The sequence below is a fragment of the Pleurodeles waltl genome, chromosome 2_2 (genome assembly GCF_031143425.1).
Source record: "Pleurodeles waltl isolate 20211129_DDA chromosome 2_2, aPleWal1.hap1.20221129, whole genome shotgun sequence".
In the NCBI taxonomy this organism is placed as follows: Eukaryota; Metazoa; Chordata; class Amphibia; order Caudata; family Salamandridae; genus Pleurodeles; species Pleurodeles waltl.
In genome coordinates this window covers 575,612,876-575,633,657 of record NC_090439.1, presented here as the reverse complement: position 1 = coordinate 575,633,657, position 20,782 = coordinate 575,612,876, and the positions used below count along the sequence as shown (strand labels likewise).

The window sequence follows — 20,782 nt, the reverse complement described above, 5'->3', positions numbered from 1 at the left end:
TCTTGCATTCGTTATCTAAAGAATTCCCCAAAGCAGAGGCCCTAAATAGCCAGAAAAGGAGGTTTGGCTACCTAGGAAGGAGGATAGGGTAGCAACACAGATAAGAGCCTATCACAAGGAGTCTCTGAAGTCACCTGCTGGCACTGGCCACTCCGAGCAGTCCAGTGTGCCAGCAGCACCTCTGTTTCCAAGATGGCAGAGGTCTGGAGCACACTGGAGGAGCTCTGGGCACATCCCCTGGGAGGTGCAGGTCAGGGGAGTGGTCACTCCCCTTTCCTTTGTCCAGTTTCGCGCCAGAGCAGGGCTGGGGGATCCCTGAACCGCTGTAGACTGGCTTATGCAGAGATGGGCACCATCTGTGCCCATCAAAGCATTTCCAGAGGCTGGGGGAGGCTACTCCTCCCCAGCCCTGACACCTTTTTCCAAAGGGAGAGGGTGTAACACCCTCTCTCTGAGGAAGTCCTTTGTTCTGCCTTCCTGGGCCAAACCTGGCTGGACCCCAGGAGGGCAGAAACCTGTCTGAGGGGTTGGCAGCAGCTGCAGTGAAACCCCGGGAAAGGTAGTTTGGCAGTACCCGGGTCTGTGCTAGAGACTCGGGGGATCATGGAATTGTCTCCCCAATGCCAGAATGGCATTGGGGTGACAATTCCATGATCTTAGACATGTTGCATGGCCATGTTCGGAGTTACCATTGTGACACTATACATAGGTAGTGACCTATGTATAGTGCACGCGTGTAATGGTGTCCCCGCACTCACAAAGTCGGGGGAATTTGCCCCGAACGATGTGGGGGCACCTTGGCTAGTGCCAGGGTGCCGACACACTAAGTAACTTAGCACCCAACCTTTACCAGGTAAAGGTTAGACATATAGGTGACTTATAAGTTACTTAAGTGCAGTGGTAAATGGCTGTGAAATAACGTGGACGTTATTTCACTCGGGCTGCAGTGGCAGGCCTGTGTAAGAATTGTCAGAGCTCCCTATGGGTGGCAAAAGAAAGGCTGCTGCCCATAGGGATCTCCTGGAACCCCAATACCCTGGGTACCTCAGTACCATATACTAGGGAATTATAAGGGTGTTCCAGTATGCCAATGTGAATTGGTGAAATTGGTCACTAGCCTGTTAGTGACAATCTGGAAAGCAAAGAGAGAGCATAACCATTGAGGTTCTGGTTAGCAGAGCCTCAGTGAGACAGTTGGTCATCACACAAGGAACACATACAGGGCACACTTATGAGCACTGGGGCCCTGGCTGGCAGGGTCCCAGTGACACATACACTAAAACAACCTATATACAGTGAAATATGGGGGTAACATGCCAGGCAAGATTGTACTTTCCTACAGCACCCATCTCCTCAGCGACAAAGCAGACTCTGCGCTTGAGCGCTTTAAGGAGTCCCGGTCTACTGCCTGGTCCATTGGCCTTGCTGCTGCCACTCGTCCCCCTCAGTCTGCTTTTTGCCCCTTTCGTAGCTATGGAAGGGGCACCCAGCCACGTCCATTCCCTGCCAGCCACCGTGCAGCGCATGCTTCTCAGCCTCTGTGTGGCTGGTGATGTGGGATCCAGCGTCCACGTGGATCAGGGAACCATCGGTCTACCCAGTCCACTGCACCCCCTCTCACCTGCAGCATCCAAACCTTCATTGTCTGACGCTTCCCCTTCAGGAAGCAGTCGAAGCCAGGGTTTGCCATCATCTGCCACACTGGAACACCATCACGTCAGACAGGTGGGATTTGCAGATAGTCTGAAGGGGCTACTCCCACCCCTTCAAGACTGACAATCCATCCACGCCACCAATCTACTATCAGATGATGGAGGGTCACCTGGCACTTCTCCGCAAGAAGGTTACGGGTCTCTTGGCCAATGGAGCCATAGACAGAGTCCCTGTGCCAGAAGTAGGTCATGGTTGTTATTTCTGCTACTCCCTGCTGCATGTGCAATATACCCCTACAGTGTCTAAGTCCATTCTTATACATTGTAAGTGCAGTTTGGCCATATTGAGTACATGGACTGGGAGTTTGTCATTATGAAGTCCCCAGCTCCATGATGGCTTGTCTTAATCCTGTGAAGTTTGGTGTCAAACTTCTCAGCACAATAAACCCACACTAATGCCAGTGTTGGATTTATTGTAAAATGCGCGCAGAGGGCATCTTAGAGATGCTCTCTGTATTTTACCCGACCCTTTACTGCAGGGCTGACCAGTCTTTGCCAGCCTGCCATAACAGACAAGTTTCTGACCCCATGGGATGAGAGCCTTTGTGCTTTCTGGGGTTAGGAACAAATCCTGCTGTGGGTGGAGGTGCTTAACACCTCCCTTCTGCTGGAACTTCTACACTTGAAGGTGAGCCTTAAAGGCTCAGGCCTCCTGTTACAGTGCTCTAGGGCACTCCAGTTAGTGGAGATGTCCATCCCCCAGACCAGGCCCCACTTTTGACAGCAGGCTCGGCAGGAAAATTAGGAGACAAAGAGGAGTGTGACCACTCTAGTTAGGACCACCCCTAAGGTGTCCAGAGCTGAAGTGACCCCTCCTTGCAAAATCCCCCACCTTGGTTTGGAGGAAAGGGACCAATAGGGATAGGAATATGCTCCCCTGCCCGAAGGGAGTGGGTAGAGGAAGGTGACCCCTGTAATGCCCCTAAATCTAGTATTTAGGGGTATCCCTGAACCTTACTCACCAGATTCCAGGCGACCTAAAGAAGAAAGGACTGCAAAGCTGACCACAGCAGTGAAGACTCCAGCTGACTTGGTCCCAGCCCTACCGGCCTGTCTGCATCTTCAAGATGCCCAGAAAATACCTCTTAAAAGGACTCCAGAAGCGCCTGGGATCCACGAGCACTGCCCACTCAGCATCCAACTCACCCGGCTCGAGTCCAGGTGGCCCACCGATCCAGAGAAGGTCCTCAGGCTATTCCAACCTCGAGTCCACCCTGGGTTGACCCATCCAGGCCAACACAACAATGCCTGCAGCCTGAATCCAGAGGAGTCCCCTGACCGCCACCGGATCAGATGAAGATTCCAGACGCCGAAGGAGACCTCTGCACCAGCAGCCCCCTGGCCTTGGAGAATCCAACTGACGGGCCAGCAACATCTAGCGGGTGCATCTTCTGCCTGTCCATCCTTGGGTTTCCCGGAACAACCCCCTGCACCCAGCCTGCAGCATCTTTTCTGACCCCGGGGTCCCCGCCCGCCCATTGGAAAGCATTGGGTGCTCAGCTCTGTGTTTGCAACCTGCAGCTGGCCGTCCCTGTGCTGCTGAGGGGCGTGTGTTTTGTGCTGACTTGTGAACCCACCCCCCTTCCCCTGCGCTGACCTATACACCCTAGGCCTGTGTCCTGGAGCCAAGGGGACTTATCTGCTTTCTACCGAGCACCTCCAGTCCTAATAGGCTTCCATTGAAAACCGGACACCAACTTGGACCTCCAGACTCAGCAGCCCTGTGTTGCAGGTGGTGAACTTTTGGGGTCAACCTAAACTTGACCTGTGGGCATCCTAACCCCTGAAGAATTGAATCCTAAGTTGTGTACTTACCTGGTAACTGCTAACACTTACCTTCCCCGGACTGTATTGATTCATATGATAAGTTGCACTGTCAACTTTTGAAATTGAAAAGTGTTACTTAATTGTAAACTGCTTTATGTGCAGAAAACAAAGTACATTTGATACGTATGCTTGATACCTATTTGCAACCATACTTACCTGCAACAAACATCTTCTGGTTCTAGTAATAAAGTAACAAAATATATTTTTGCTGTATAAAAACTATTGTCTTGGAGCTATTCATTGAGTGTGTGCCTCTTTTCTTGACTGTATGTGTACAACAAATGCTTTACACAGCCCTCTGATAAGCCTAACTGCTTGACACACTACCACAAAAGAGAGCATTAGTATTATCTACTTTAGCCTCTGTAAAGCCTCTGGGGATCCACTGGTCTCTGTGCACCCTATACTCGTTTTGGTATGGTATATGCAGAGCCAACTTCCTACAAGGGGTTTCAGTCTTCCCCCTACATCGATGAACGGCTGTTGAGAGTGGGCTCGCCCCAGGCGGTCGTCTCCAACCTTTGGACTACGGCAGACCTCCTGCATTCACTAGATTTCACTATAAGCGTGCCGAAGTCACACATGACACCCTCTCAAACGCTCCCTTTGATCTGAGCTATAGGAAGATGGCCCAGTGTGTGGTGGACAGCTAGGGTGTTAGACCTTATACTGGGTCCAAGCAAACCCCTATTCGTGAGTGTTACGGTGTGTAGACAGCCAGGGCTCTCTAGGGTAGCTGTGCAAGCAGCCAAGACGTATCTAGGAGGCATGTGAAGCACTTGCAGTACCACAATAGTCACACAGTAACTTATCACACATGAAATGAACCACTAAGTGTTGCAGAAATAAAAGTACTCTATTGTAGGCACACCAAATTAGACTGCCATTGGTACAACTCCCTTTGGGGATATGTACACACCAGACATATACAGGTGAGTAATTAGGAAACCCATAAATTAGCAAGGGCCTTATAAGGGGGACACGAGTCAATGCCCATCCTTCTGTTGCTGAAGATCTGGGTCGACGGTGATGGGTGAAGTCCAGCTGCGGGGTCCAGGTGCTGCAGTTGCGTCCCTGATGTTGCTTACGAGCCGTCACTCGACGGGTGCCAGATTGCAGATGTGTGAGTGGTCAGGATGGCCACCAACAAGTAGAAGCAAATGCGCAAGGAGCTTTTGGAAGTTTTGCAGAGCTGTTGAGGACTGGCAAGGTCCTGGGGACTCGACCCTTGGAGGTGAGTCCAGGCTGACCCCCAGAAGACAGGAGCATCAGCAGAAGCAGTCGGAGCCCCTGTAAGCGACCCACTGGCAGCAGGCACAGTAAGTCGCAGTGAGGCCCAGTCAGCACACCTGAAGAGGACTCCCACGTCGCTGGAGCAGTGGAGAGGACACAGTCCTTGCAGAGGTAGAGTGCTGGGGGCCAGGGCTACCTGGAGGCTGAAGATCCCTCAGAGCAGAAGTCAACAAGAATTGATTGGTCAGGACACCACCACACACCAGGCCAGCTTCCTACTGGCTGCAAATTTCAGGCATGAAGACACTTTGCGTGGGCTCCCATGGGTTAGCCCATAGGGGACCCTTGGTTTACCAAGTACCACCTACCAGGGACTTACAGGGATACACCAGTATGCCAATTGTGGGGTGTAAGAAGTACCAAGACAACCACATTTAGAGGAGAGAGCACAATCACTGGGCTCCTGATTAGCAGGATCCCACTGAAAACAGTGTAGCACACTGACATCAGGCAAAAAGTGGGTGTAACCAAGCCAGGAAGAGGGGTCTTTCTAGAGCTGTTCTAGACACATTGCAGTTTCGGGCATATCCTCCTGAGCGGCGAGTCCAGGATATTCAGGCTATGATAACGATGTTTCATCCTCTCTCCTGGATTTCATTATGAATTACTCTGAGGCTGCTGGGCCTCATGGCCCCCTGCATCCTGCTGGTGACACATGCCAGATAGTACATGCGTACTCTGCAGTGGGACCTGAAGTTCCAGTTTTTCGCAGCATCAGGGGAATCTCTCCGACATGATCCAGATCTCGGAGGGGACTGCACAAGATCTGCATTGGTGGCTTTGGAACTGCGATTGGGTCTGAGGCAGATCCTTCTCTTCCCCAAACAGATCTCACTCTGGTGACAGATGCTTCTGATAGACAATTAGCTTCAGATTCTTTATCTTAGAATTCTTCCCCAAGTGTCAGACTGGTTCCGGAAATTTTTCCTCATGAGTACCTCTGTGTGTCGGTAGAGGGCGCTGAGAGACTCTGCAGCGACGTCGTCCCCGGGCATGAAGTCAGCAGGGTCCATGTAGGAAGCAGGCTCTGTATGTACTATATCAAAATGAGATCTAGTGTGCACAGAGCCCAGGGGTTCCCCAAGAGGCTTGACAGAGGCAATAATAGATAATACTAATGCTCTATTTGTGGTAGTGTGGTCGAGCAGTTGGGCTTATCAGAGGGTAGTGTTAAGCATTTGTTGTACACACACAAGCAATAAGTGAAAACACACACTCGGTGACTTAACTCCGGGCCAATAGGTTTTTATATAGAAAAATATTCTTTTGTTAATTTATTATTAGAACCACAAGGTTCAGATTGCAGGTAAGTACATTCAATGAAAGGTACTTTTCATAGGTATAGTTAAAACTTTGAATCAAAACAGCAATGTACACAGTTTTTCATAAAATAGTAATAAGATATTTTAAAAGTGGTTCCGGTCTGCTTCGAGGTAACTACCCGCGTTGTCGGAGGGCAGACCAAGAGGGTTTGAAGGAGCACTGGAGGGGCCCCAAGTAGGCACAAAAACCATACCCTCCGCGGCACAGGGGTGGCCGGGTGCAGTGTGCAAACAGGGCGTTGGATTCTCAATAGAACTCTATGGAGGGACCCGGGGGTCACTTAGGCGCTGCAGGCAGGGCACAGGGGGGCTTCTCGGGCAAGCCACCGACTGGGCAAGGGTGAGGGCCGCCTGCCGGTCATTTCTGCACCGCTGGTCGGTTTCTCTGGGGCCTGCGGGTGCAGTGCTTCTCCAGAAGCCGGATATCTTCGTCCCAGGCAGTCACGGTCAGGGTGATCCTCGGGATTCCCTCTGCAGGCGTTGTCGGGGTCTGGAGAGGTCAGCCCAGGGTGGAGACAGTCTGAATCGCCTGGGGATCTTCTCTGGCTAGTTGGTTTCTCAGGACACGAGCCGGGGGGGGAAGGGGGGAGCGTCAGGTGCAGAGTAGTTATGACTCACGCTTCTGAAGTGAGTTGAGAGTCCCTTTAAAGATGGTTTCTTGGTCTTGTTGTTGGACGGGTCTTGTCTACAGGAGTTTCTTGGTCCACTGTGTTGCAGGCAGTCTCCTGGAGGTTTTTCAGGGGTTCCTGGTCCTGCAGAACTCGTTGCTTCTTCTTTTGCAGCTTTTTGAAGCAGGAGACGGGCTGGTAGAGCTGGGGCCGACTGAGTTGTCTCCTCTTCTCTGCGGGGTTTTTAGCTCAGCAGTCCTTCTTTCTTGATGTCTTCAGGAATCTGAAGAGCTGGGCTCACGGTCGCCCCTATATACTAAATGTAGGGGTGTGTTTAGGGTCAGGGGGCAGTAGCCAATGGCTACTGTCCCTGAGGGTTGCTACACCCTCCTTGTGCCCACTCCCTTTGGGGAGGTGGGACACATCCCTATCCCTATTGGTCTTAATCCTCCAGCACCAGATGGAGGATTTCTCAAGGAGGGGATCACTTCAGCTCTGGACACCTTAGGGGTGGTCTTGGCTGAGGGGGTGACTCCTCCTTGTTTTTCTCATTACCCCTCTGGACTTACTGCCAAATGTGGGGTCGTATTGGGGGTGGGCATCTCCACTGGCTGGAGTGCCCTGGGGCACTGTAACACCAGGCCTGAGCCTTTGAGGCTCACTGCCAGGTGTTAACAGTTCCCACAGAGAGAGGTATGAAGCACCTCCACCCAGGACAGGCTTTTTCAGACCACAGATTGCACAAATGCACTGACCCCATGTGGTCAGAAACTCGTCTGGAAGTGGCAGGCTGGCATAGACTTGTCAGCCTTACATTAGCAGTTCGGCTAACATACAGGGGGCATCTCTAAGATGCCCTCCGTGTGCATTTTTAAATAAATCCCACACTGGCATCAGTGTGGGTTTATTGTGCCGAGAAGTTTGATATCAAAATTCCTAGTGTTCAGTGTAGCCATTATGGTGCTGTTGAATTCGTAATGACAAACTCCCAGACCATATACTCAGTATGGCTACCCTGCACTTACAATGTCTAAGAATTGACTTAGACACTGTAGGGGCATAGTGCTCAAGCAGTTATGCCCTCACCTGTGGTATAGTGCACCCTGCCTTAAGGCTGTAAGGCCTAGTAGAGGGGTGACTTACCTATGCCACAGGAAGTGGTTTGTGGGCATGGCACTCTGAGGGGAGATCTCTGTCAGCTTTGTATTTTCCCCACTAGCACACATAAGCTGCAAGGCAGTGAGGGGGCCCTTAGGGTTGCATAATACATGCTGCAGCCCTTAGGGACCTTTCCTGGCCACAGGGCCATTGGTATCCGGGGTACCTTTTACAAGGGACTTAACTGTGTGCCAGGACTGTGCCAATTGTGGAAACAAAGGTACAGTTTTAGGGAAAGAACACTGGTGCTGGGGCCTGGTTAGCAGGGTCCCAGCACACTTCTAATCAAAACTGGCATCAACATTAGGCAAAAAGTGTGGGGTGATCTTGCCAACAGTGGCATTTTCCTACAGTCCATATATTCCCTCCTCTGACGTGCTGACGTCAGTGTCTTCTTTCCAGTGTCTTAATTACCTTTGGCCATTTGGCCTTTTCAGCCTGACGTCGGGTATTTTGTGTAATTTATTAACACATAATAGTGTATATGCTTTCTGGGTTTAAGCCCTATGTTAAAGCAGATGTCGGCCACGGATCCTCTTGTCTGTTTGTGGTCTCATCATGACTGCGACACCTGCCATTGTTTGAAGCCGAAGTCTTTGAGGGAGTGTTGCATGAAGCTCCTTGCAGCGGAGGCAGACAAGTCCTCTGCGCTCCGGCGTCGCAGTCCGTCTTCGTCTTGACGCTCCTGGGAGCACTCCAGGAGTCGTTCTCGGATGGTTCAGTCGACCTCGGTTGCACCCTCTGCATCTCCAGGTAGGTCTACCCAGGCGCCTGCACGCTCCTTGGCGTCTCCGCCTTCGCTTTCTCCTCCAGTGGAGTCCGCGCCCTGTGTCAAGCCCATCCCTTCTGCCATATCACAGCGGCTGGGGGACTATGGTCACATTTGGTCACTATTTCACGTCCCTCCATTCTATCTTTAGTCCTTCCCCTCCTTATGGAGCACCTTTGGGCCCAGTGGAGGTGATGAGTGTTTTGGCAGGGTCTTCGCTGGCGGTTTCCACCTCAGTGCCTGCGCACACTCTTGAATCCAACCCTGGAGTTGGATTGGCATCGGCACATGGCCTCGTATGACCTCAGTCACCTCTGCCTGATCCTCTTGTCCCGACACTTCTCACGGCGCCGTCGGACCACACAACTACATTTGATGCGCCTATCTTGATCTCTCCGGAGTTGGATGACGCCTCTTCCGAGGAAGCTTCCCCCACTCGACATCGGTTGACGTAGCCACTGATGTCGGGAGCGGTGCTGGGGAATTTACATGAGGATTCTGTGTTTGCACTTTCTGAACCTCTTGCACATCCTCTTACTTCCCTTCTGTGGCCCATTCCTAGTTCATCCTCGAATTGGGTACTTGATTTGGGAACTGCTAGTGGTCTTGACTTCTCCCCAGTGTCTAGCCTGCTCTCGTCCCCTGGCTTGGCGACAGAAGCCAGCACTGCCTCTGCAGTTGTTTTGAGGTGGGTGTCAGATGTTTTGGGTTTGCATCTTCTTGCAGTGCAATTGTTTATTGATCCTTTGTTATCTTTTACTCTGGATCATTCTGGCACTGGACAGGTTCTACCTTTTTGCAAGGCTCTCTTTGACATCCGTCTGGGTGTCTGGACTCAGCCTTTCTCTGGTCCTTGGGTGGATCGTTCTGTTTTTCACAGGCATCAGTCGGGGCAAACAGACCCCTTCTGTCTTCGCCACCATCCTCCTCCTCAAGGGTTTGTTACTCAAACTGCTTTGAGTGTGCCTGCTCTGGAGCAGGTTTCACCTTCTCCACTGCATAGAGATTCTAGGAAGCTTGATGCTGCCGGCAGGCGTATTTTTGCCTCTTCTGGTGACGCTTTTTGCTCCACCAACGCTTGCTGTGTATTGGCCCGATTTTCCCATGCTCTTTGGGACTCTGTGAAACGTTTACTACCATCGCTTTCTGGCGATGTTCGCCCTGCTCTGATGTCTTTGCTCAGAGATGGTCAACAAGCTGCTCGACTTGCAATTCGGTGTGGTATGGATTCTACTGATTCCATTGTACAAATCATGGCTACTTCTGTTGCCATTCGTTGCAGGGCTTGGTTGGTGGCTTCCAACTTCTCATCTCTGGTGCAAGATGCTCTCCTTGATATGCCATTTGATAGGAGGTCGATTTTTGGGGTGCACGTAGATTCTGCCTTGCGTCGTATCTGTGATTCCCATGGTAGGGACTAGTGTTCTTCCTCTCCTAGCACACATCATCGTCTTTTGTGACTATATGTGGACTGTCAAGTTCCTCTCTGGTGCAGGGTTCCTCACCCCTTCTCCATTGTTATGGAGTTTGTTGCGTCAGTTGGGTCGCTTCAGAATCGTATTCTTGGTTGCACTCTTGCTATCCACGTTGGATCTTTTTGCGCTTCCTTTGTTGCGTACAGCGCTATTTATATACTGCTGCTCCTGTCAGTGGTGCGGTGCTTCCAGAGCGTATCTTGGCTGGAGCAGCCTCCTCTGTACAGGGGTGTTACTTCCACAGCTGTTACGATATGGTCCACCATATTTGTCAGGGTGAGTTTCCTCTATTATTTTTGTTTCTATTCGGCGAGACTTCGCCGTGCTTGGAAGTATATATGCTTTTGAGATGGGCAGGGTGCCCTCTTTTTGTTTGCCCTGCTTCCTGACGGAACGTTCACCTTCGCTTGGGCTATTCCTACCACGGTTTGTGGTTTTCTTTCTATTGTACATTACTGTTAACATGCCTCTTTGATTTACTCTTGGCATTTTGCCGTTTATCTCGGTTGATAAGAGATTGGGTTGGACATTAGCTCTTTGAGCTTTTGGTGGTGGGTGCAGTTTTATGCATCTTTCTTGTTTGTTCCCCATGTGGACATTCCTTGTTGTACTCCTTCGGGAGCCAATTCTTGCCTACTTTTGGTAGGGTCTTTCACCTCTGGTGTTCTTTTCTAGGAAGATGTATTTTCCTATTTCTCCAACGGGTTCTCCATTTCCTGCTTTTCCTCTGCTACTGGCTCATATTTGTGCTTGTTGTAGGTTCCACTCCCTGTCCTTTACGATCAAGGAGCTATGGCTCAGTGGCAATGTCTTCTGCCTCTGGTGGTACAGGCTCCCCAGGGCACAGGTTCACATCCTGCCACTATCAGGGGCTGCTACTCTTTAGGAGAGCCATTAAGATCTACCTCAATGGTTGTACCTTCTACCTTTACGAGACACAGGCTTTCCCGTTCCAGGGATTCCATGCTTCCCTTACTATATAACATACAATAAGAACCAAAAACAAAACAGTATTGTTATGCTGCTTTACTCTCCTGGTACTGTACATTTCACTATAGGGTACTTTCCTCTAATTCATTGTTTTCTTGCCAGCTCATTTCTGCTCATTCCTGAGCTGGATCCTCCTCATTTTGGTGTTCACGGGTTCGTGTTTTCTTTTCCACAGGATGTTGTGGATTATTTTCTCATACTCCGTTTTCTTCAGGCAGTGCGGTTTCTCTTTTTGGCCTTAACAGAGGTATCCTTTATTCTTGGATTACTTCCTGGCACCACTTTCTACTGCCCCCAACCCCACTTAATTGGCGGGGTATGGTGCTGATTCCAATTCTAGCTTCTGCAAGATTTTACAAATTCCTTTGTGCCCTTCTGGTCCCTCGCCCTCCTTGTTCATGTTGATGATCTGGGAGGTGTACTTTTGTTTCCTTTGGTCGGTACTCTTTCAGTTGTTTTGGTAATGTGCTGCAGAAATGTTGTTTGGTCCCCTTCTGGGCATGTCTCTAAGGTCCCTTCCCTAGTGTTCTTATCTGACTTAGTCATTGTTAATTAACATTGATTCTGTTGGATCCCGTCGGGGCCCACTATCCTTCTGCCTCCGGGATGGTTCTATATTTTTTCTTCCAGCTGGTGTTGCTGACACCTTGCGTATTTGCTATCTTTCTTCCTTGGCATGTGCCATGGTTGTCTTTCAACATCTTTTTACATCTTTCGGGACCTCCTCACTCTTTCAGTCTTAAGTCTGTTTGCGGTTCTCAGATTCCATGTTCTTTCTCTCATATTCCCTACAGGGTGCCTTGTTTGGTTTCTTTGCCTTTTCAAGGAACTCTAGCTTGGTGGCTAGGTTCCCTGTCTTTGGTGCAGCAGGTCCCCTATACAGGGGTTTGTATATTGCCTACGCCCTTACATATTAGCAGGCTCCTTCCTTTATTGTCTGTGCTTTCTGATGCACAGTTATTTGGCTGCCTTGGTCTGTGGTTGATAATTCTGCCTCCAGTTCCCCTGTCAGCTTATTTTCTGGCATTCATTATTTTTGCTCTGTGCTCTCAAAGGAATGTCTGCTCCTTTTACCTTATCATTCCAGTTCTCCTTCAGTGCTTTCTCTTTTCCCCCTCTATCATTCTATGCCTAGTGTCTATCTATAGACTTGGCACTTGTTCAGGGCCTTACTGGTTTTTCCCATTTTGTTGTTACTTTTGAGCATGAAGCCGTTTCTCTGCTCCTTCTGAGCCTACTGTCCAGTCTGTCTGGGCTCTTTCAGTTTCTTCATTCGCTTCTCTGAGTGGAGTACTCTCATTCTAATGGTGAAATTGTTGCATGTCGCAGTTCTGCTGGTCTTTGTCCTTTGCCTCTTGTACACGTTTTATATCATGTGTGTGTCTGTCTTTTCAGGTTCCATTTCATCATCCTGATGTTTTTTTTTTTTTGTTTGTTTTTTACAGATTTCCCTCCCCAATGGTGTGGTTGCTGCCTAGTCTCTGGTGGAGGCTTTTCCTTACCAGCTATGTCTTAGCTTTTCCCTGGTGGATTTGCAATTTATTTTCTCGTATGAGTCACTTACTTTTCTCTCTTGCGCTCTGTCTTTAGCATGGCTATTCCTCTGTGTTACCAGGTTGTTCTTTGAGAGACTGGTGTAGTCTGTTCACGTCCTCTCCGCCAGGAGTTGGGATTGCTTGGGTATCTAATTCTAAGATAAGGAATCTGCAGCTAGTTCCCTCTATCAGATGAACAAGTTACTTACCATAGGTAAAACCTTATCTGGTAGACACACACACTAGCTTCGGATTCCTTATCCGACCCACCCATCTTCCCCGCTTGTGAACTGTATCATCTCCAGTCTAGCTTATGGTGGTTTCAGGTGGTTTGTGGTTCTGCTGCGTCTCACGACTTCTCTTTTCATATCTGGTTGACATATACACTATTCCGCTGTTTTTCTGTTCCATTGCCAGTTTCTGTGTGGCACTGCGTTGTTCTGCGGCTTCAAGTCGCTGAAGAAACTGACGTCAGCGTGTCAAAGTAGGGAATATATGGACTCCGCCGACGTCATGTCTGGGGACGACGTCACTGTGGAGTCGCTTGATGCCCTCTACTGATACGCAGAGGTACTGCTGAGGAAACATTTCCAGATCCATTCTGAAGCTTGGGGAAGAATTCTAATATAAGGAATCTGCGGCTAGTTTGTGCCTCTACCAGATAAGGCGTTACCAAAGGTAAGTAACTTGTTCATCACTCCTGGAATGAGGCGGCCACATGGGAGAGGCTGAAATCAGAGGCTTCTGGTGGAGTCTGAGCTCCAAATCAGTATTTTGGAGCTCAGAGTGATCAGACTGGTTTTAAAAGTATTCATTCCATCCTTCAAAGAGAAAGTGGTGCAGGTTTTCAAAGCCAACACCACCACCATGTGGTACTGCAACAAGCAGGGCGTGGTTGGGTTGTGGACATTTGTCAAAAGGCTGTGCGACTCTGGACATGACTGGAACATCAGGGCATATTCCTGGTTGTTCAACATCTGGCGGGTTCTCTGAAAGCCAGAGCAGACTAACTCAGTTGTCATTGCCTGGTCATCACAAATGACATCTCCATCGGTGGTGACACAAGATCGATTTCAGCAGTGGGGAGAGCCTTGGTTAGATCTGTTTGCCTTCGCGGAGAAGGCACAATGTCAGCTGTTTTGTGCATTGGAGTTTCCAAGGCGGCACTCACTTGGTGACGCTTTTAATCTCGAGTGGATCTCAGGCCTCCTTTCCACCAGTACGTCTGCCCAGAGTTCTCAAGAAGATCAGAACGACTGGGCCCAAGTTATTCGTGTGGCTCTGAACTGGGCACCAATAGAATGGTATCCCGAGCTCTTCAGGATGGCCATCAATCCTCCGATCAGACAGCCCCTTCAGGAGTGTCTTGTGTCGCAGGAGTGGGGAACTATTGTCTACCCGAACCCGTCCAGACTCTGCCTTCTTGCGTGGAGATTGAGTGGCGGTAGTTGACAGCTTTTGACCTTCTGCCCGAAGTCTGCAGTGTTATCTTAGTAGCCAGGCGTAGCTCCACCAAAATGGTATACGCCTGTAGATGGAACAAATTTGTTCCTTTCTGCTCCTCTTTCTGAGGTTCTTATGTTTGCCCCTTCCCTGGCCCAGCAGAGCTCTGCTCTGAGCACCCTCAAGGGTTATTTGTTTGCCATGTCAGCTTTTCTCCAATTGCCCGGTCAACCTTCTTTGTTTAAATCTCCCATTGTTGGAAGATTTCTTAAGGGTCTTACCCATCTCCTTCGTCCTTCCTCATTCATAATTCCCCAATAGGATTTGAACTTCGTCCTTATCTTTCTAATGTGTGCTCCTTTTGAGCCACTTCACAACTGCCCACTTCTAATGCATACTCTGAAAACAGTCTTCCTCGTAGCTATCACCTCTGCCCACAGAGTGAGTGCGCTGCACGTTTTTTCTTTGGAGCCACCTTCCATCTCTATCCATCCTGACAAGGTGGTGCTTTGTACTAGGGCCTCCTTTCTACCTAAGGTGGTGACGCCCTTTCATGCAGGCCAGTCCATCACCTTGCCTACTTTTTATGCACCTCCACATCCTTCTAAGGAAGAGGAGAGACTCCACTGTCTCTACCCAAAAAGAGCATTGGTGTTCTATCTTGATCATAACAAAGAATTCTGGGTGGATGATCAACTCTTTGTGGGTTATGTGGGTTTAAAAAAAAAAAAAAAAAAAAAAGTTGGGCTGTGCAGAAAAGAACCATCATCTTAAAATGTGCTATGTCTTGGCGATAGAGCAACCCCCGGATGGCTTGCATGCTCACTCTACTAGAGCAACAGCTGCAACCACTGTTAGCATGCAGAGTTCCAGTTCTGAACATCTGCTAGGCAGCAACATGGGCTTCCTTGCACACGTTTACCAAACACTAGAGCCTTGACAGTCATGTCCAAAGGGACGGGGATTTTGCCCATTCGGTTCTGCAGGGCTTCCTAGTAAGATCTTATTTTGCAGATCCTCCTCTAGGGATCGTATTGCTTGGGTATCTATTCTACTGTAAGGAATCTGCACCTAGAAGTTTCAGATGAAAAAGTTACTTACTTTCTGTAACAAATTATCTAGCAGAGACGTATTCTAGTTGCAGATTCCTTACCAAACCACCAATCCTTTCTACTCTGCGAACTGATTTCTAGGGACAGGGACTTCCATTTCAAGGCCCTAGTTCTGGCACACCAGTGTCGGTGTCCTTCATGACTGCGCTTCTGGCGTGGAAAATCGTGAAAAGAAACTGACGTCAGCGTGCCAGGGCGGTGCCTATATACGGCCAGCGAGGTCATAACCAGCGACCGTGATGCCAATGGCAGGCACGGAATCGACTGACGCTCCCTAATGGCACGCAGAGAAACTGTTTGATGAAGAATCTCCGGATCCAGACTGACACCCTGTGGGAAATTCTGCGGTAAGGAATGTGCTCTTGTTTATTACCCTAGCCCAGCAGGGCTCTGCTTTGGACACATTCAAAGATTATCATTCTGCCATTTCGCCATTTATGCAGTTGCCAGATCAGCCATTTATTTTCAAATCCCCTGTTGTACATAGGTTCCTGAAAGATCTCCAGCACATGTTTTCACCAGGGGATTGTATTATGCCCCAGTGGGACCTCAACCTGGTGCTTACTCTCCTGATGAATGCCCACAACTGTTCTCTCCGGCTTCTGGCTGGTAATGCTGAATCTGGTAGAGACCCTATCTAGCCACAGATATTTTAAGACCCACCCATCCTTCAGGTTATAAAGTTAAGGATTAATCTCTACAAGGGCCTAGATTTGCATACCAGTGGCCAGTGCTCCTCGTGGCTCTTCAATTCTGGCATGGAAAGTTGCAAAAGAAGCTGACGTCAGCACGCAGGGGTGGCGTCTTTATTTTAAATAAGCATCACACACACATCACTTCCAACATCAACAACGCCACCTGCTGGCACACAGGTACTGCTTACCACACGTTTACGGATCCACTCTGATGCTTGGGGTATGTTCGAAGGTAAGAAATCAACAGCTAGATTAAGTCTCTACCAGATAAGGCGTTACCGACGATAAGTAGCTTGATCTTCAGCGCAGGTCCGAGCAGTAAATTATCAGGTCTCAGTGGGTCTCTCAGAGGACGTTTCCATTATGCTGCCGTTTTCTGCCCCACAGCTGCCATATGTACCTAGCTACACCATGTCAGAAGGAAGCACTGAAAGTACTGACAAAGGCAGTCCCTAAAAGCATAATTTACAGACAACAAACAATTTCTCTGAATAACAGGCTATGAACATAACTGTAGCTGTCATCCTGTCTCCTCAGTAAGCACACTTCGCTGCTTTGGAAGCAAATCAAGAATTATTGTAGATGTTCCACTAATAACTAAAGAAGCCAACTTATAAGACTTTCTCCAGTTTCAATCCCAGCCTACAGAACTCTCTCTCATAAGACGCTAGATAAGCAGTCCCCACCATTTTTTTATAACAGTTTTTTGCTGTATTTGTTTTTACATTTTGAGCGATCTATTTTGTTCTCTATGAAGTCCTACACTACCTTTCTGGTAAAGTATACTACATATGTTCCAGGAATAGTTGAAAACAAAAACCTAAGACAGAATTACTCTTAAAGCGCCTTCACACAGTTTCCACCTTTTCTGCCAGCATTGCACCTCATGGTTCCATGCCAACAACTGGGTCCAGTTGCAGCTTTGCCCAGGGTTTCTTTACAGTTAAAACATCTCTGACATAGGCCTCACATTTGTTTTAATATGTCTAACGCACCTTCTATTGCAACGCTTTCTCTTGTTTCTTATTCTCTTTAAAATATGGTCTTAAACTACACATTCTTCTTGGTAATATACAAAACGAGAAGAACAGATTGAGGTTCTGGTGTATTAAATTTCATCTATGTGTGAGTTGAGTGTCTGGTGCATTTATATCCATCAAAAATACAGACCCCCGGATACCTTTGGATGCATTAATTGGGTATAGCTAGTAAGTGATCTAAGAGTTACATGAATGAGTAAATCTGTAGTTAATAATATAGAAAGGCTGAGTGAAGGCGATGCTGTTGCATTTTGAGTAAACGTTTCACTGCCACTTTTTTCTTCATCTCATTGTGAAATGTTTGTCTTGTCTACAGGTGAAAAGCAGGCCTCAACGCACATTAGCTTGGATCAGGAGTATGACTATGAATCTTCACATCAATGGAAAGAACTTGAAGAGCAAGTTGTCACTGTAGTTAATAAAGGAATAATACCACCTAATTTTCAGCCTACACAGTACTGCTTGAGTAGTTATTCGGATAACTCTAGATTTCCACTTGCAGTGGTTCAAGGTAAAGTATTGATAATCTAAGGTATATTTTGTTTCAAACGGTTGGTGACTCTTCAAACGGTTGCTAAATATACAGGTAAAAGAAATGTTTGTTTATTAAGTGTGCAATTTTTTTTTTTAGCACAGTGGTTTTATAAACGTTCAGTGTATCACTGATGAGAAGTGTACGTTTAACAATGATTAGTCCTGTTTACTGCAATACGCCATTTTTTTCGGACTTCCATATGCCTTCCTTTTAGTGGATGGGGGAGCAAATTCACATATATTCAAATTAATTTAAATTCTTATTTAAAAAAAAAAAAAAATAGCTCCTAAGTAATGGGACGTAACACGAATGCCCAACCACAGAATATTGAGAAGTTTAATTGGAAAAGAAAGCAGTAGAGTTAACACACAAGTTCCATAGCCAGTTAATTTGTTTTGCATAGTAGGGGCTGATTTAGAGTTTGGCGGAAGGGGTTACTCTGTCATGAATCTGAGGGAAATCCTATCTGTTGTATTAAGATCCCATTATAGCCTATGAAGATCATGATATGGCGGACAGGATATCCGTCACATTTGTGACAGATTAACCTATCTGTCAAACTCTAAATCAGGCTCTAAGTCTAGAATGGGTTTTGGCTTAATTAGCATTTTTGTTAGAAGAATATTTTGCGGGCAAGGTTGACTACCTTGACAACTTTTGATGGGAATTTCGTTCAGTGCCAGGGCCTTGCAACTAAGTGATGTAAGGAGTGTATATGATCTGAATCAGGAAGTGACTAATGGAATCGTGTGGTTGAACAGTTGGTGGAGCACTTGAGTGTATGACTTGATGAGAGGTGAAGAGCGTGATGATTTATGTGAGGTAAGAGCAGTAAAGCAATATTTCGTAATGGGTATTTCAGGGGGTCACTGCCTGGGAGACTAGCCAATAGGCGGCAAGAGTAGAGGAGTGCAAATGAACTGTGAGAAGCTGAAGAGCTTTCTTCTCTAGCATTGGATCTTACATAGATTTGCAAGCTTGAATCATTCTCTGCCATCAGACTGGGTATCCCTGGCACTAAACTGTTAAAATGTCCAGAAGCCAAACAGCAGTGTTTATGTAGGAACACGCCAATCTCATTTGAAACAATCCAAATTTCAGACAATGAGGTGGATGTGCTGAGCTCTCTACTGTCCTTAAAAGTCACCATAGCTCTACCACACATCATGAATGAAGGTGTCCCTTGAAAGAGCTCTGCTGTTTTGTACATAAATCCCTTTATTCTGGGCATTTATTATATACCTGAGCTTTCCTGGATTACCACCCAGCTTTAGGTCCTACAGTGTGTTGTTTCTGGGCTATTTTCCTTTATATTCTTTGGGTCATAGAAGACCCTTCCCCTGCCGTAATGGCAGAAAAGGAGAAGAGATCTCTCTCCAACACCTGTAAAGCTTTTGACAAATAAAATCGACATTGATGTTCAACACTTCTGTTGACTTTACTGCCTATACTTTTCTCATTGCCCTTCCAAAGCTAGCTTTTGCAAAACTTTTCCACTTAAAACCATGAAAGACAGGGAAATGAGGCTAGCATTATATCTACTCGGAAGGAAGATCATTTCTCCCTCTGCTTCATATCCCCTCTACATGGTATGATTCTGTGCAAAGTGCTCCTCCAGGCACTCCCATGAACATGATGCCAAAAAAACCTACTAAACTCCTAGAACTGGAGTTTAACAGAGAGGTACCTGTTTCAGTGTCAGCGCAGTGGAAAACCAATGCAGTTTCAAAAAAAAAAAAAAAAAACAGTTTTGAAAAAAAGCTGTGGAACAACTTGTGCTCAGAATGTTGTGAAAAACAGATCCTTCTGATGCCCAGTCAGCCCCCCTCTAAAATCATCAATGATGGGAAGCCTACCTTTTTTAATGAAGAAAATGCTATCCGGGACAGCACCACCTTTGACAATGGTCATATCTTTGGCCACTCTGTCAGTTACAGCACTGCCAAAGACTATTCCATCGACAAACAAGATGACCTCATTAGCTTTGACCCTGTAAGTGTTGATTGTATCTCTCAGTATCCCGTCGAAGACTGTCCTGTTATTAACCATGATCACTACAGTGACTTTCACTTCAGCAATGTATGTGTTGCCAATCACTACTCCATTGAGATTCTGTCAAGAACTGATGAAAATATCTTTCCACCGAAAACAGAGACCCTTTATTCTCAGTCAAATCTAAAGATAGTTGTACACCTAGGAGTCTACATCCTAGATTTAGGGTTGGGAGACAGACATTAGTGATCAAGAGCAAGGTTTGTACATTGTTTACAGTCTTACTCAGCTGGCTGTCCAGAATATTCCAAGGTTTGAAAAAGAGGATTATGTGAGGTCACCACAGAAAAACACTGAAGAACATGTCCATGACATAGACAGTTATGAGCGGTGTGCTGCACAAGACTCTCCACCAAAGAGCTACAGCCGAGAATATGAATACCACTGCCAAGCCCAGATAACACCATAGAGAACTAGCTGTGATGCAACTGCCATTGACTTTTATGAATGCTTTGACAAGGATGCTGGCAATGATCAAAGGTCTGGTTCCTCAGCCACAGGCTCATCACGCACCATAGAGGTCCCCCAGAGGTCTTCTACTGCAGCATCTTCCAGTACTGCCTTCACCGCTTTAATTCCAGCTGCCATTGCAAGAATCCTCTGTACCACCACTGGTACCACTGGTTCCTCCTACTTGTAAAGGTAGGGGCAAGGATGACTTGCAGGAGAGTGACAAGTAATTAACTCACAAGTGGATGAAGGAGAATTCCCAAAGCAATGATACATGTGGAGAAGGTAATATCCAAGACAAAAAATAATGTAGGGATTTTATCTTGCCGAAGGAAGTCGATAAAATAGCTCCGCAGATGAATTTTCTACCAGACACCATCACCCACTTGCATTCCTCCTTGGAAGTGAATGCCTGTTGAAAAATAAAGCTTACTGTATAACTTTAAGGAGGAGCTAAGGAAGACAGCAAAGTAAATTCCTAGCTTGGGCTATGTCTGGAAGGAAGGACTAAAACTCATAACAAATCCAGCAGTGCAAGTAGTCATTCTACCTCTAGAGAAAAAATGTAGAACATTAGATGTGGCACCAGCGTGCCAAACTGGCCATCCTAACATAGCAGCTACTGCACAGAAATCTTCAAATAATCACTTTATGCCTATTTATACTACCCCCAGATAGGGGAGATGGGCAAATAGACAATGTAGTCCAGAGTTGCTCAGATCACGGCAACATCAGTAAAAGTAGCAAACTTATTGGCTATCTTCTT

At 47.4% G+C, this 20,782-nt stretch overlaps 1 protein-coding gene across 3 annotated transcripts in view; it reads left to right on the top strand.

Annotated features, from left to right (window-relative positions):
- TRAPPC8 (trafficking protein particle complex subunit 8) overlaps window positions 1-20,782 on the top strand; it is a 1,010,076-nt gene that overhangs the window by 578,444 nt on the left and 410,850 nt on the right. For all 3 annotated transcript variants that reach the window (XM_069220084.1, XM_069220082.1, XM_069220083.1), the window contains one exon: window positions 17,296-17,490. In XM_069220084.1, the coding sequence (XP_069076185.1) occupies window positions 17,296-17,490 (195 nt within the window). The remainder of the gene's footprint in view (window positions 1-17,295; window positions 17,491-20,782) is intronic.